Source organism: Diabrotica undecimpunctata, chromosome 4 (assembly GCF_040954645.1).
Source record: "Diabrotica undecimpunctata isolate CICGRU chromosome 4, icDiaUnde3, whole genome shotgun sequence".
Lineage (NCBI taxonomy): Eukaryota > Metazoa > Arthropoda > Insecta > Coleoptera > Chrysomelidae > Diabrotica > Diabrotica undecimpunctata.
The window spans coordinates 4,820,974-4,834,956 of NC_092806.1; the positions used below are offsets into that span (position 1 = coordinate 4,820,974).

The 13,983-nt window shown below is 36.6% G+C and overlaps 1 protein-coding gene across 4 annotated transcripts in view; it reads right to left on the minus strand.

The window, feature by feature from the left end:
* Window positions 1–13,983, minus strand: part of Cad87A (cadherin 87A) — a 722,801-nt gene that overhangs the window by 16,723 nt on the left and 692,095 nt on the right. For all 4 annotated transcript variants that reach the window (XM_072528743.1, XM_072528744.1, XM_072528741.1 and 1 more), the window contains 9 exons: window positions 11,312–11,504; window positions 10,657–10,769; window positions 8,245–8,442; window positions 6,624–6,885; window positions 6,308–6,552; window positions 5,166–5,486; window positions 4,927–5,050; window positions 2,676–2,965; window positions 874–1,996 (listed from right to left, as the gene is read on the minus strand). In XM_072528743.1, the coding sequence (XP_072384844.1) occupies window positions 874–1,996; window positions 2,676–2,965; window positions 4,927–5,050; window positions 5,166–5,486; window positions 6,308–6,552; window positions 6,624–6,885; window positions 8,245–8,442; window positions 10,657–10,769; window positions 11,312–11,504 (2,869 nt within the window). The remainder of the gene's footprint in view (window positions 1–873; window positions 1,997–2,675; window positions 2,966–4,926; window positions 5,051–5,165; window positions 5,487–6,307; window positions 6,553–6,623; window positions 6,886–8,244; window positions 8,443–10,656; window positions 10,770–11,311; window positions 11,505–13,983) is intronic.

A 13,983-nucleotide genomic window follows, 5' to 3' on the forward strand; every position in this document is an offset into this window, starting at 1 on the left:
ATTGGACGACCACTATTGCCAGCAACTTTTTTCCCGTAAACGACGATCAATGGTCACAAATAATTGTATATCGGATGTATTTCGATTGGGCTATTTTACTGCATAACGCCTTGGGGCTGCTGCACTATTTCCTTGACAGTCACCTACGATATTCCCGATAGTTTATTGAAATCATAATTTAATCTGATCCAACTTACCTAAAGTTAAATGCATATCTGCCATTTTCTGAAATGTGTAGGCCATTGTAATATCAAAATTTTTAATATTAATCTTATTCACAAAATAAATGATAGCTTCAAATTATAGACTATTATTGATGGAACTGTTTGTAATTTTTGTATCCATAGAAACTAGTTGTACTTTTATGACCAACTAGGAAAAAACTAGTTTTTCGAAACATTGATGAGAGGCAAAAAAGTTTTAAAAATAATGTGTTAAATTAATGATGCCACAAAATTCATTTGATTTGAAAGTAGTCAAAAGTTTTCGGGGATTTAGGGCTGCACACCCCCCTTAAAATTTTTCTGTGCGCTTAGATTTTGTTGTTTCTTTTGTATGAAAAATGCTTTCAGAAGAAGAAAGTAACGTGTCCATTTTTATTACAAAATGTCAAGTAGTTTAGGAGATAATGCAAAAAAAAACAATTTTTATTTTGTAACTTCAAAGGGCTGTAACTTTTTTTGTGTACACTTTTGTACTAAGGTAAGTTGGATTCAATCAATTTATTTTTGTCACCGGAATGCGTGATTTAATTTATGACATACTTTTTTGAAACACACTATATACTTACTTGGCAAGTGATTATTTACTTAACATTTTAAATGGAATCTACATTAGTAAAATTAAGCATACTAGAAAGAAACTGATTCTTACCATTGTCATTTCCTGATACTATACTGTAGTGTATATTTCCATTCATACCAGAATCTTCATCCGTAGCATTAACCTGAATCAAAGGCAGCGGCGGATTCAACCGCACGTTCTCCATAACAGTTACATTATATTCTTTGTGGGCAAACTTCGGAGCATTATCGTTCACATCTCTAATTCTAATCCGAACCGGAACGGTTACTGATCTCTTGACATTGCTAGGAGCTCCATCTTGAGCTACCACCTGTATTTCAGTTTCGTTGATGACTTCATGGTCAAGGAAATTCGAGTTGGCTACAGTTATATATCCCGTTTCGTTATCTATGGCGAAATTCATGCTGTGTTCTCCAGTTAAAAAATAGCTAACTTCGCCATAGCTTTCAGCGTCTTTATCTACAGCTCTAACTGCCACGATAAATGTACCGTTAGGGGAGTTCTCGTCTATTTCTGCCTTATATTCCTTTTCTGTAAATATCGGATCGTTATCATTTATGTTTATAACTTTTACTAGCACTGTGGCAGTGGCATTTAATTGGGGTACTCCACTATCAAATGCGACGATTGTAAAATTAAGAATTTTAATTTTTTCATAGTCGATTTTCTTTTTTATTTGTACTATGCCTGTTCCGTTATTAATTTGGAAATAGTCACTTTCTGGGTATATTAAATATCCAGCTATATCAGAGTCCTCATCAATAGCTTTATAAGTTGCTACTATAGTACCCACTGGTTGTTCTTCTTTTAATTCCAGATAATAACTAGGATTTTCTTTGGTCCATGGTGGCATAAACATAGGAGGTGAGTCGTTTACATCACCTATAGTTATTATCAGTAACCCCTGACCTTGCTGTATACTCGGAGCAGTAATATCGCTGACCAAAACGGTTATTCTGATAACAGCAGCTAAGTCTCGAAGTAGTGGTTTCACAACCGTAACTTTTCCAGTAAATTTATCTACCGAGAAGAACTCTTTAAACTTTTCGTTGCCTATGACCTCTTGTCCGTGCTTGTCCAACGCTGTTATTGGCTCAGTAGCGGCAAAATTTAGAGCGTCAGAAGAATTGACGTCTGGGTCAAGCGCGATTAAGGTGTAGACGACAGTACCGACTGCAGCATCTTCCATAACCTAAATGGAAACGAAATATAGAGTAAGTAATATTGCTAAGAATAAAGTAATTTATTACTAAATAGTCCGTAGTTCTAAAAATCTAAAAAGAGAATAAAAAAGATATATCAGAGAGATGAAGATCATACTCCCAGGATATATGTAAACACGACCAACATCAGTACTTTGTTCAGCAGAACTAGGATAAAAAGTAGAACAACCCGATGTATCCAAAAGCACAGTAAGATAGGCAGTCAATATACTTAAATTCAACAAGGCACCAGGTGCAGATACGATAACAGCAGAAATGCTCAAGGCCACAGAACGGCGCAGCAACTGAACGAAACTACAATCACTGAAGGAATAAGCTGAACAACCAAAAGATTAAAAGTAGTGAAGTGAAAACAACCATAGAACTCTTCAGAATTGTTGCAGACAGAGCAAAATGAGCCGTAATGATCGCCAATCTCCTTAAAGGATGAGGCACTGGAACAAGAAGACAGAAGAAATCCTTAAAGTATCCATCATAAGAAAGTTGCATTCCTCTAAAGTATAAAATGTCTTGCTGGAAGTTAATAAAACGGCAGGGCTTGTACAAAACGACCAAGTGCCAGAAACAAGTAGTAAATACTTTAGGTAAGGATAAAAAGAGACCTATTAACGTATTTTCATAGAACTTGATATATGTAGTATAACTTACCTCAGCAGTTTGTGTTGCAGGCACAAAATAAGGATCTTTATCGTTTGTATTAACAACAGTAATAGTAACTTCTGTAGTTCCTGTTAAACTAGGAACTCCGTGGTCCAAGGCGACCAATTCAATGTTGTAGGTATTTCTTCTATCGTAGTCTAGTTTCTTTGCTACTGATATAACGCCCGAAGCGTTGTCAACTTTGAAATCTTCGTATGCGCCCTTTTGCATAAAGTACTCTATGGCGGCATTTATACCAGTATCGGCATCTGTAGCTTGTACCCTCATCACAGATGTACCTATAATATACAATATATTAGGTACTTAGTTAAAAGAACCAATGAGATGTACTTAAAGCCATTGAGATTTATTTCAAAATATTTCCGAATAAGTTTAATTATGTAAAGTGATTATTATGTAAAGTGGTATGAGTAGTGTTTCAATATTAAGCATAATTTTATACAGCGGGCGCACTGTAAAAACAAATGGTGCAAGCCACCAATGCAAAGGTACTATGTAGTTGTATCAGTGGCGTACGGCGACATTTTCGGAAGGGGAAGCGATTCAATAGGAAAATAATTTTTTTTTCCTTACGAGGGTCGAGACCAAAATATATGCCTACTTAATAGATATAAAATTGGTTCTAGCTGTTGTTTCAGCAAATGCAATTGAAATCGCCGGTGAAATACCACTCCTTTGGTCGTTTCTGTACTTACTCGGTAAGGCGAAACGCGTGCGTCGTTCGCTCACGAGGCGGCGACTGTCACGGTATTCTCGAGCCAAGAACACGGAGTGCCGTTTCGTTGCGTTGTCCGTTCGTAGGTTTCGTGGTTCCGAAAAGACTTGCCTTTCGGATACTCGGCTAGCGTTCGTGTGCTTCGTTTCGCGCGTCAACTTACCTCCAGCCTGATTAGATTCAAGGACACTGCCAGGCGGTGAATTTGACTGCGGCAGTACATCTGTCAAAGAATAACTTAGGTGTCCTAAGACCAGCTCAGCAAGGACAGAAACCTCGCGTAGAGCAAAATCTGGCTTGATCCTGATGTTCAGTATGCATAAGGACTGCGAAAGCATGGCCTATTGGTTTTTTTAAAGAGTTCTCAGAAAGAGGTGTCAGAAAAGTTACTACAGGGATAACCCGCTTGTGGAGGCCAATTGTTCATAGCGGACGTCGCTTTTTGATCCTTCGATGTAGGATCTTCCTATTATTGCGAAGCACAATTCGCCAAGCGCTGAATTGTTCATTCATAGACAGGGAACGTGAGCTGGGTTTAGACCATCGTAAGACAAGTAAGTTTTACCCTACTGATGACTCGTTGTTGCGATAGTAACCCTGCTCAGTACGAGAGGAACCGAAGGTTAGAAAATTTGGAACTACTCGAGTGGGTAATGGTGCGAAGCTACCATCCGCGGGATTATGCCTGAACGTCTCTAAGGCCGTATACTTTCTAGTCAAAGGTGGCAACAATATCTTTTGGAGTCCGAGAGTCGAAAGGCTCAAAACAATGTGACTTTACTTGGCAATCGTAGTTCACTATGATTGTCACACGAGCCCTTATTTCCGTTGAGATTATCGGTTTACGGTGGGAACCATGCTTGCCAGTAGACCAGATCTTTAGACGGACAAACATGGATATTATAATCTATTCGATGCTGGAATTGTCTGTAGACGACTTACGTATCTGGTAGAGCAGTTTCCACGCTGAGATCTTTTGAGACTCAGCCCTCAGCTTGGGGATACGTCTTGTCGGTTAGACGAGACCCCAGATATTAATTTTCTACATTATTCACAAACCCACACGACGGTCCTTCCATTGTGAAAAAAAAATAAACAACAAAGAAGAAAAGCAGCACAAAATTCACAATTTTTTCAATTATTATCAGCCGTCACCGATCGTACATCGACTGCTACTAAATAAATAAAGGCAGAAGGCGGCCGAGAAAGCGCTCCCTATTTTCCAAATCACGAGTAATTCAACATGACTTGCGAGTAAGGTCATTAATCCCTGAGCCACGTTTGAGGGGGATAAGTGCGGCTATTTGAGAAGCGCTTCTGTTAACACAGGTGTGGACAGAATTATGTGGCCCGGGCATTGCCATATTTGAGTTCGTTTATGTGATCTATTTTTAATATTTCTTGATGTCTATTGCCTACATAATAGATTACTTAGATTAGTAAGCGGTGATAAGTATAAGTAAGCGGTGCTTCCCCCGCTTTCATGGACCGCACGCCTCTGAGTTGTATAGATATAAAACTTACCAATAGGGACGTCTTCTAAAACACTTTCTACATAGTGATGTCTCGAAAATATCGGCGCATTGTTGTTTACATCCAGTACAGTGATATTGACAACGGCAGTTGACGTGTACTGACCATCACTTGCCTGTAGAATAATAAGAATATATAAATGCGATTTGATTTTCTTCCAAGACGACACTTTTTAATTTTTATAAACAAATTTTTATAGAAGTAAAATTTCCTGCTTCCTTAATACATACCATCACAGTTAGCGAAATAACATTGTCCGTCTCATTACTTATATCCAGTCCTCTATTATTCATAATTCTAATCACTCCAGTAGTAGGGACAACGCTGAACAATCCATCATCGTTTCCCGAAATTATTGAATACGTCACTCTGGACGTTTTGTCAGCATCGGCCGCTTCCACTATTAATTCAGGCTGAAATTTGGCCGAGCCTTCGTTGATAAAAGCCCTGTATATGGACTGACTGAATACGGGCGGATTGTCGTTGCTGTCGGTTAGTTGGATTTTAAGGGGGACCGTCGATGTCTGCCCTTTGCCGTCATCGTCGACTGCCTGGAAAAGGACAACAATGAGTATAATGACAACGCGCCGTCAGGTCCTTGTAAAGGCAAAAGGTTTTCGGTTAATTTGGGTGAAAGTTTCTACACTGTTATCTCACTAGAAAAGAGTATTTACTTTTTAATATCGTTTAGCCAGACAAAAGAAATATTCATAACATCTATATAATGTTTTGTAACGTTATAAATCTTCTTTTTTTATTTATTATCTTCAAATAATTATTTTATTCGTATTTTTTTTAGATTTCGTTTATTTATTTGTTTTAAATTTTGTTCTCATTTTTGTAAACATGTTTGTAAACATTCTTCTCAGAGTACAAATAATAATGTCCACTTATTAATAGACTTCACCGAAGAAAATAAACTGATTGACTTTCAACGCAAAGATATACATAAAGGCTCATGGAAATCTCCAAATAGAAAAGTAATCAACTAGATCGACCATGTAATTATTGACAAGGGTGAAGAAAAGTGTATTATTAACATCAGGACATACAGAGCGTCCCATACAGATTCAGACCACTTTATGGTAGGAGCGAGAATAAAACAGCAGGACCAAAGTAACATGTGGGAATACGTCCACGGAATTTTAATCACATGCGAAACAAATAAATACCGGTTGCTAATAAGAAGAAGAATTGACAGTCTCAATTGACAGAATCAAATGGCGATAGACCAAATGGCCAATAATGATTTTAATCCTAATTTCTGCTTGTTAGTCCTGTAGTGTTAATTTAAGTTAATTGCTTGTATTACTTCCAAAAACCTTTTGCTATAAGATTCTGAAACGTAACTCAAAAACTGACTTATACATACAATAAATTGAAGTTGGAATTCCGGATTGGTTTCATAATCCAAGCATGGAGATTTTCCTCGATGTTCACATTCGGCTACAGTTATAGTTCCTGTTTTACTATTGACGTTAAATTTATCAGCTCCATTGCCAAACAACTTATAAACTATTCCATTTTCTCCGAACGATCCGCTATCTCTGTCGCTGGCAGTTATAGTGGTAACCAAAGTTCCTGGTGTAGCTACTTCCGAAATCGTTGCTGAATATGCTAGAAAAGAAAACATTCAATTAAATAACTTCTTTAATGTAACAAGCAGAAAGAGCACCAAAAAATTTTACCTTCTTGATCGAAACTGGGGGCATTATCATTAACGTCTACAACCGTTATTGTGACTGTAGCCGTGGACGAAAGTTTTTCTTGTGTGTGGAGCTCTTTCGCAACCGCAAGAATAATAAATTTTCTTTGATTTAAATCTTCGTAATCTAAGGAACTATTGGCCACTCGTATGGTTACGGGAGTCCATCCAGAGGCAGTCTTTGGCTCGATCGAGAATACTTCCGAGATATCTATGAGGTCCAGAGAATACTCTGAGTTACTATCCTAGAAATATAAAAAATGTTGTTTAATAACTATGCAGGTTAAATTTGCTATTAAAAAGTTGCTTGAATTCATTTGATACTTAAGACGAACTAAAAATTGTAGATATATACAAGCGAAAATAATCTCACTGATAAAAAAATGTTTGTTATGTTTCTGTATTCTTTCGTGTTGTAAAGTTGGCCTTCAATCTAACCTAAGTCGTGACAATGCATGACATATTTTGAATATTTTGTATCGTTGTGACATAAGATGTAGACGTAGTGAAGAATTCTAGAAGATTCTAGAAGCATTTGGAAGTTACTAGAATATTACAAACTAAATCATTACTATATAAAGGGCCCAACATGGTATGAGGTGAAGTTAGCATGAAGTGTTAAGTTGTATTTGAGTTTAAACCGAATAAACGTTTTAATTTCGAACCATAGAGTGTTTTGAATATCCATACAGCGTACTCATATATATTTAAGATAAAACCGCAACAAAAGGAGAGTTATGTCAAAATAGCAAGAAAAAGAAACACTAAAGGACAAGGTTAACCTTATACAGTTGAACTGAAAATAATTTGAAAGCGGGAATTAAAAATTTAAAAGCGACTGCGGACCGTACGTTGCCAGGATCAGTATGCAATACTTGGACGAGGCTAGAATTACGAGGTTACCTTGGCCAGCTAGGTCTCCGGACCTGAATCCCATCGAACATCTCTGGGACGATTTGAAAAACGTATTCAAACTCATACACCTCCTCCTAACAACGCACAGAAGCTTAAGGGTCTGTTAGTAAGAGAGTGGAATAAGATACCACAACATGTAATCCGGAGAAAAATTGAGAGTATTCTCCATCGACAAGAAGTTATTAGAGCAAGAGGAGGCAATATACGATATTAGTCATTGAAATTTCACATGTTTTACCAAGTTCTGTATTTTCCATTTTTTTTTCGTACGTCTGTTTTATCAACAATTTGGTCTGTTTTCTGCTTTTTCAATAAAAACGATAAAAAACAGTTTTTTTTTCTTTCAAAACAAACACTGATGACAAATAAAAAATACAGTAGCCTAAAAAAGGTTATTACTGCACCAGAGGCAAAAATATTCAAGAAACTTGAAATTTTCAAGGTAACCGATTTTATGATCGTGAGTATATATATATATATATATATATATATATATATATATATATATATATATATATATATATATATATATCTTAAATATTTGTGTGTGTGTGTTTTATGTGTATGTATGTATAAAAGGTTTTTATCATTCAGAAGAACAAATTAGTCATCGTCTGTGTTAAAGAACTTGTATTAAACAAAAGAATTACGTCATGGCCTTAACCATATTACATAAAGAAAAGTCTTACCTCATCTGGATCGTTGACAGTCATATCCAGTCCTGGCAGAGCAGAACCTTCTGGAATATTTTCCGGAATTTCCACTGTGTACTCTCTTTTGTTAAATGTCGGGGGCTCGTCGTTGACGTCTAATATTCTAACGGTTGCCTCGGCCGTTGAAACCGTTAGAGGGGTGTTACTTTTACTACCATTTACCACTTCGTAGGCCTGGAAGTTGTAATGATTATTATTTACGTATTAGTTAAAACGTACAAGATATATGTAGATTATATTATTGTTCATCTCTAATAGACATGGCCAGTAATAAATGTTTCAGAAAATAAATATTGAATCCTTATGGGAACCATCAACAACAATGTTATTTGTATCAAAGCCGAATCAAAGGAAAAACCACCCAAAAAAAAACATTGTATAGACGAAGAATTAAACATTGATCAAGGCTTGCAAAAAATAAAATGTATTTAGGAAACGGCACTAGAACTATTCGGTTTCTTCTACTTCTGTGAAAATTGTCTTTTCTAAACCAGTTGTACTGCAGCCAATTGTACATCTTCCATTAACATACAAGTCCTCGGAATTTGGCATGTCTACTATATATGAACTCTCTGCTAACAATCAATAGATCTCGTGTTTGACCCAGGACATCCTGTGCGCTTGTATCATAGAAAAATTTTATGCGGTGACTTTAATATGAATTACACTAATGCCTATGCTACCCAACTGTCCTTGGTCAATATATTTGAATCAAATACTCTCACAATTCACATTAATTCTCCTCAAAGAATTACTAAAACAACATATACTATGATAATTGATTATATTGTCTCAGATTTCTCATCCCTTGATGTACGTTCTATAATTATTAATGCAAGACTGATCATGAAGCAGTCTATACCAAGTTTAACACTCTCAACAAATTCTCCTCGAAAACTCAATGTTTAGGTAGCATTTTTTCCGCTTAGAACTTTCCTAAATTGCACGTGGACTTTAATTTCAGTGATTTTTTAGACGGGCTTGTCTGTATGTTCAATAAGATATTTCCTTTTTTACAATTAAGCCAAAATATCACAAACCTTGGACTACCAAAGATATTGACATATCAGCAAAGAATATGTGTTCACCACTGTACATCAAGAAATGGTCTTCCTTTTTGGGGTTCTAGTACAGCTGCCCAATCTGATGTTATTTGTAAATTACAAAAAATAGCAATACGGTAACTATTGGGCCTTAGAAGAACAATCCATTGCAGAAGCTACTTCAAAAATCACGGGATTTTAACGCTTCCCTCTTTATATATTTTAAAAGTATTTTTATTTATATTTGGGTATCATATCCAGCAACCTCAACTTATTATAAATATAAAGATTTTATCATGCAATTTGCAATTTATTTAAATTTGGCAATGGATTTTTTATTTTATTATCTTTTATTTTATGATCTTTACGATTTATGTAATTTCAGTAAATTTTAAATGTTATTTTCTGACTTTTTTGTTTTGTCCATACAATTGTCCGTGCCGGTGTAGTTTCCAAGAAGGAGGGGTTCTGAATTGAGTAGGGGCTCTTCAGTACTTCTTGGAAAACACACTCGGAGGGGGGTAGTTCTCAATCTCAACATGGCGCGTCCCAATGGCTGATAGGGAACGTCCTACAGATATGTGGGACAGCAACAGAGCATGGCATAGAGCAGCTGCTATGTCATTACAGGATCGGAGCGGTAGAGAAAATCTCTTTACCATTCTGATACTGAATAATCACAGGCGGTAATTATGATTTAACCGGTTGTGACACTGCGAAATCACCGAATGTTTGCCGGTATAAGCAAACCCCCACTTACTGACCAACGGCTTCGGGCGGATGAGTTGGTAAGTGGGCGGGCACTCTTTTGTCCTGAGATTGAAAAATCGATCTCAAAGGCGGATGAACCAAGATCAACGGCATAAGGATGCAGAAGACAAGGAGAAACCACTGCATTAAAGACCCTTAAGGATTCTCAAGAACAACCACAAATGGACTAGCCTTTAAAAATGTGGTCGCCAACCTCCGTTAATGGGGACGGCATAAGAAGAAGATACAATTGTACAATTTTCGGTGACAATAAAGCATATTTCTATTCTATTCTATTCTACAGTAAGTTATGCCAAAGCTTTACAGTGCTGAAGAACATATTCTATCTATATTTGATTTTGTCAAAATTTACTCGTCAATATTAAATTTCTAAGTCGGTAAAGCAAAGAAGATGTAAAGCATATTTTTAGTTGTAATAAAATAAAGAATTTAATTCAAGATATTTTTTGTACAGAAGTCAGTAATGAAATTTAAACACTGCGATTAAAATGAAAATTTAAGGGAAAAACGGTATCTCTGCATCTCACTTGAATGTAACGATTCAAATGGAAATTAAAATAAATTAAATACTTACCCTTATATTAAATTTCAAAATACCCCCAGGGTTGTCGACCGATTCCTTATCAATTGGTCTCGCCGTTCTAAGTTCCCCGCTTATCGAATCCAAAAGAAAATAGTCCATGGGATCTAGAACAAGCAACGATATTGACATATTATAAAAATATATAACCTATTTATATGTTTCTACTAATTTTCCTCCATACGTTAATAGTTGATGATTTGTTTTTCCAGTTGGTAACTTTTATATTATTAATACCCTTTTCATTGCCCTTTATCCATCGTAATAAATACCGTCCTTTTGTGTGCTTCCCAAAATAAGACTATGGTTTTATCACTCTGTAACGATATGTATCGCCTCGGTCCCTTCTGCGCTTCGTACACACGCATCCCCACCACAAGTTCCTCTTCCATCGATGTGCGCTATGTGTATTTGAAAAAGTAAATAAGTTTTATCAGACTTTTTACGATTCGCGATAGATGGAGCTGTAACTACAGAAAAACTAATGTTTATGGCACTGAATACTGGTTTTTGGCACACCCGGTAGTTAATATTTTTATTTATAAAAGTCATTTAAAACTACGGCTTAATTATCGTTTAATTTGTGTAAATCTGTTTGCCTTAAGTTAGTCATCTCTTCTTTACTAACATATTAACAAACTATACTTACTGTTCACTAATTCATACACTATTTTTCTTGGGTTTCCTCGATCACCATCTTCGGCATGTACAGTCATAACGAGAGTGTTAATGGAAACATCTTCCTTGATTTCGGCCGTCAAATTACCAACGAAATATGGAGGAGTATCTTGAACATCGCCGACGTTGACATTAACATTCGTGGTACTTGTCAATTCTCCATCCTAGAAAATATAAGAGGATATTGATGCCTTGATGCAAAATACATTTTTTGACTTAAAATTCAAGCACAAACGAAAAAACTCTTGAGAAGAAAGAAAAACAATATTGCTACGATGGTTCAGTAAGGTTTATTCCAGATAGAAAAAGTACCTTGATGGAAAAGAATTAATTACATAATTAAAAATCTAGAATATGTCATCGAAAAATCCCGAAATTTCTTGCAAGGTCTGGAACGTTAGAAAATGTTTATAAACATAGGAAGTTGACAGTTTAACTAACAGTAGCATTTGAGTTTCTGAATAGTTATCAGTTATATAGTTATAAGCGATTCATAGCCCGTTCTATAGATCGTTGCGATACCGTGTCGAAAGCTTTGCGTAGATCGATGGAGATAATGTTGTATGGACGAAGGCCTCTTCTTCGTTCTTTAATTACCGCTTGAAGCGTCAGGTTGCTCAATAGAACGCCATCTACCTGCCGAAAGCCTCTCTGAAGCTCGTGGAAATCCAGCACCGCAAGTCTCTTCCCCAGCAGACGATGTAATACCCTAATCACTACTGATGAAAGGTTATCTGACACCAATTACCTACCTTCATTGGATCGCCACCCTTCGGTATCAAAGCGGTCCTGCAATCGTTTAATACCTCAGGAGTGACACCAAAATGGAGCATGGTATTATAGACTAGGACCAATTTCTGAACGGGTACCTTACGCAGCTCACGGATCTTAATGAAATCAGGACCGGCTGCTTGAGATTTCATTGTTTGTAAGGCTCCGAGGATTTCCGCTTCTGTTACAGCATGGCTGATCAGTAGCGGCTCCTTCTGATCGGAAATTGGTTCATCATCTGTTGGCGATCTTGATGAGAAGATCGTCCGATATTCCCTTTCTACAGCTTTGATGCCAGGATACACATCGTTGCTAAAGAGAGGCTTGTCATCTATGATTGCCCGAGCCAAAGCGGATCTATCGGTATGGTATCGGGTGTGAGTCAAACGGTATCGTTGAGCCCTTTGATGGGGGATATTTCTATAGTTGGGGCGTTGGAAGCTGGAACACTGAAAATAATACTACCTCAGAATTTTCACGGTCAACAGATGATATTTTGGACTCAATCTCTCCCTTAAATCCACAATTATATCGAGAAATCCAAAACTAAAACTCTACAAAACAATAATACGCCCAGTCCTAACATATGGTTCAGATACCTAGACTCTAACAAAAAATAATAAAAACAAGTTAGGATGTGTCGAAAGAAAAGTACTAAGGCAAATCTATGGAGCAGTGAATGACAATGGAGTGCCAGATTTACGAAAGATAGAAGTACATATAACAAAGAGAGATAACACAATTACGAAATTACGAGAGATAGCACAATACCAGCAACAGTGGAGAAAACTAGTACATACAACCAAGAAGCACCTAGAGTTGTAGAGTCGATGATGATGATGAACTATACAAATATAACTAGATCCAAAAAATCAAATTAGGATATATAAATACAGAAAAACAACACAGTTAACATGGGCCATTTTCGATAATTGACATACAACCTGAAAAACAGCTCTAAATTCACACTGAAAACTGAAAGAGATAAGAGCGGAAACACCGAAATAAGATGGAGAACGAAAATCAGGAACATCGTGTAGAAAGTGGTAAAAATTAAATGGCAATAAGCCGCCCACATAGCTAGATACGATAATGACAGGTGAACATGGGAAATCCTGGAGTGGGGACCAAGATAGATGAATCAAATGAAGAAGAGAATGAAAAGCAATGGATAGACGAAGAGGATGGCATTGTCGCAGGACAGGGAAAGATGGAAGCAATTGGAAGAGAACAACATCCAAAAGTGTATGGATAGATGGCAATGTGATAAAACTAATTTTCCAGCCTATAATAATTATAAAAGAAAATACCACGAACTAGTCGAATAACTACTTCTTGTCGGAACAAGAATCTCTTTCGCTTTATTATAATTTTAATATAACTTATTACCATAAGGTAGTACGGTGGCATCACCATTGGCGGGAAGAAGATTTGCAACTTGAGATATGCAGATGATACTACTATCCTCGCTAGTTCTGAAGCTGAATTGATTCACCTGCTACAACGGATAGAAGACGTAAGCTTAACGATGGGCCTTAAAATAAACAGAGATAAAACGAGAATCATGATAATTGACAGAGCTAACAACAATCAAAATCATCTGGTCATGATAAACAATATCGCTGTTGTAGATAAATTGGTGTATCTGGGCTCATTAATAACCAACAAAGGAGGCTGTACTGAAGAAATAAAGCGGCGGTCAGCAATCGCAAAAAGCGCTATGGCAAAATTAACAAAAATTTGGAAAAGCCATGAAATAACTACCGATACAAAAATGAGACTAGTAAGAAGTCTAGTTTTTCCAGTTTTTACTTATGCATCGGAATGCTGGACCCTTACTGAGAAAGACAAAAAGAACATAGATGCATTTGA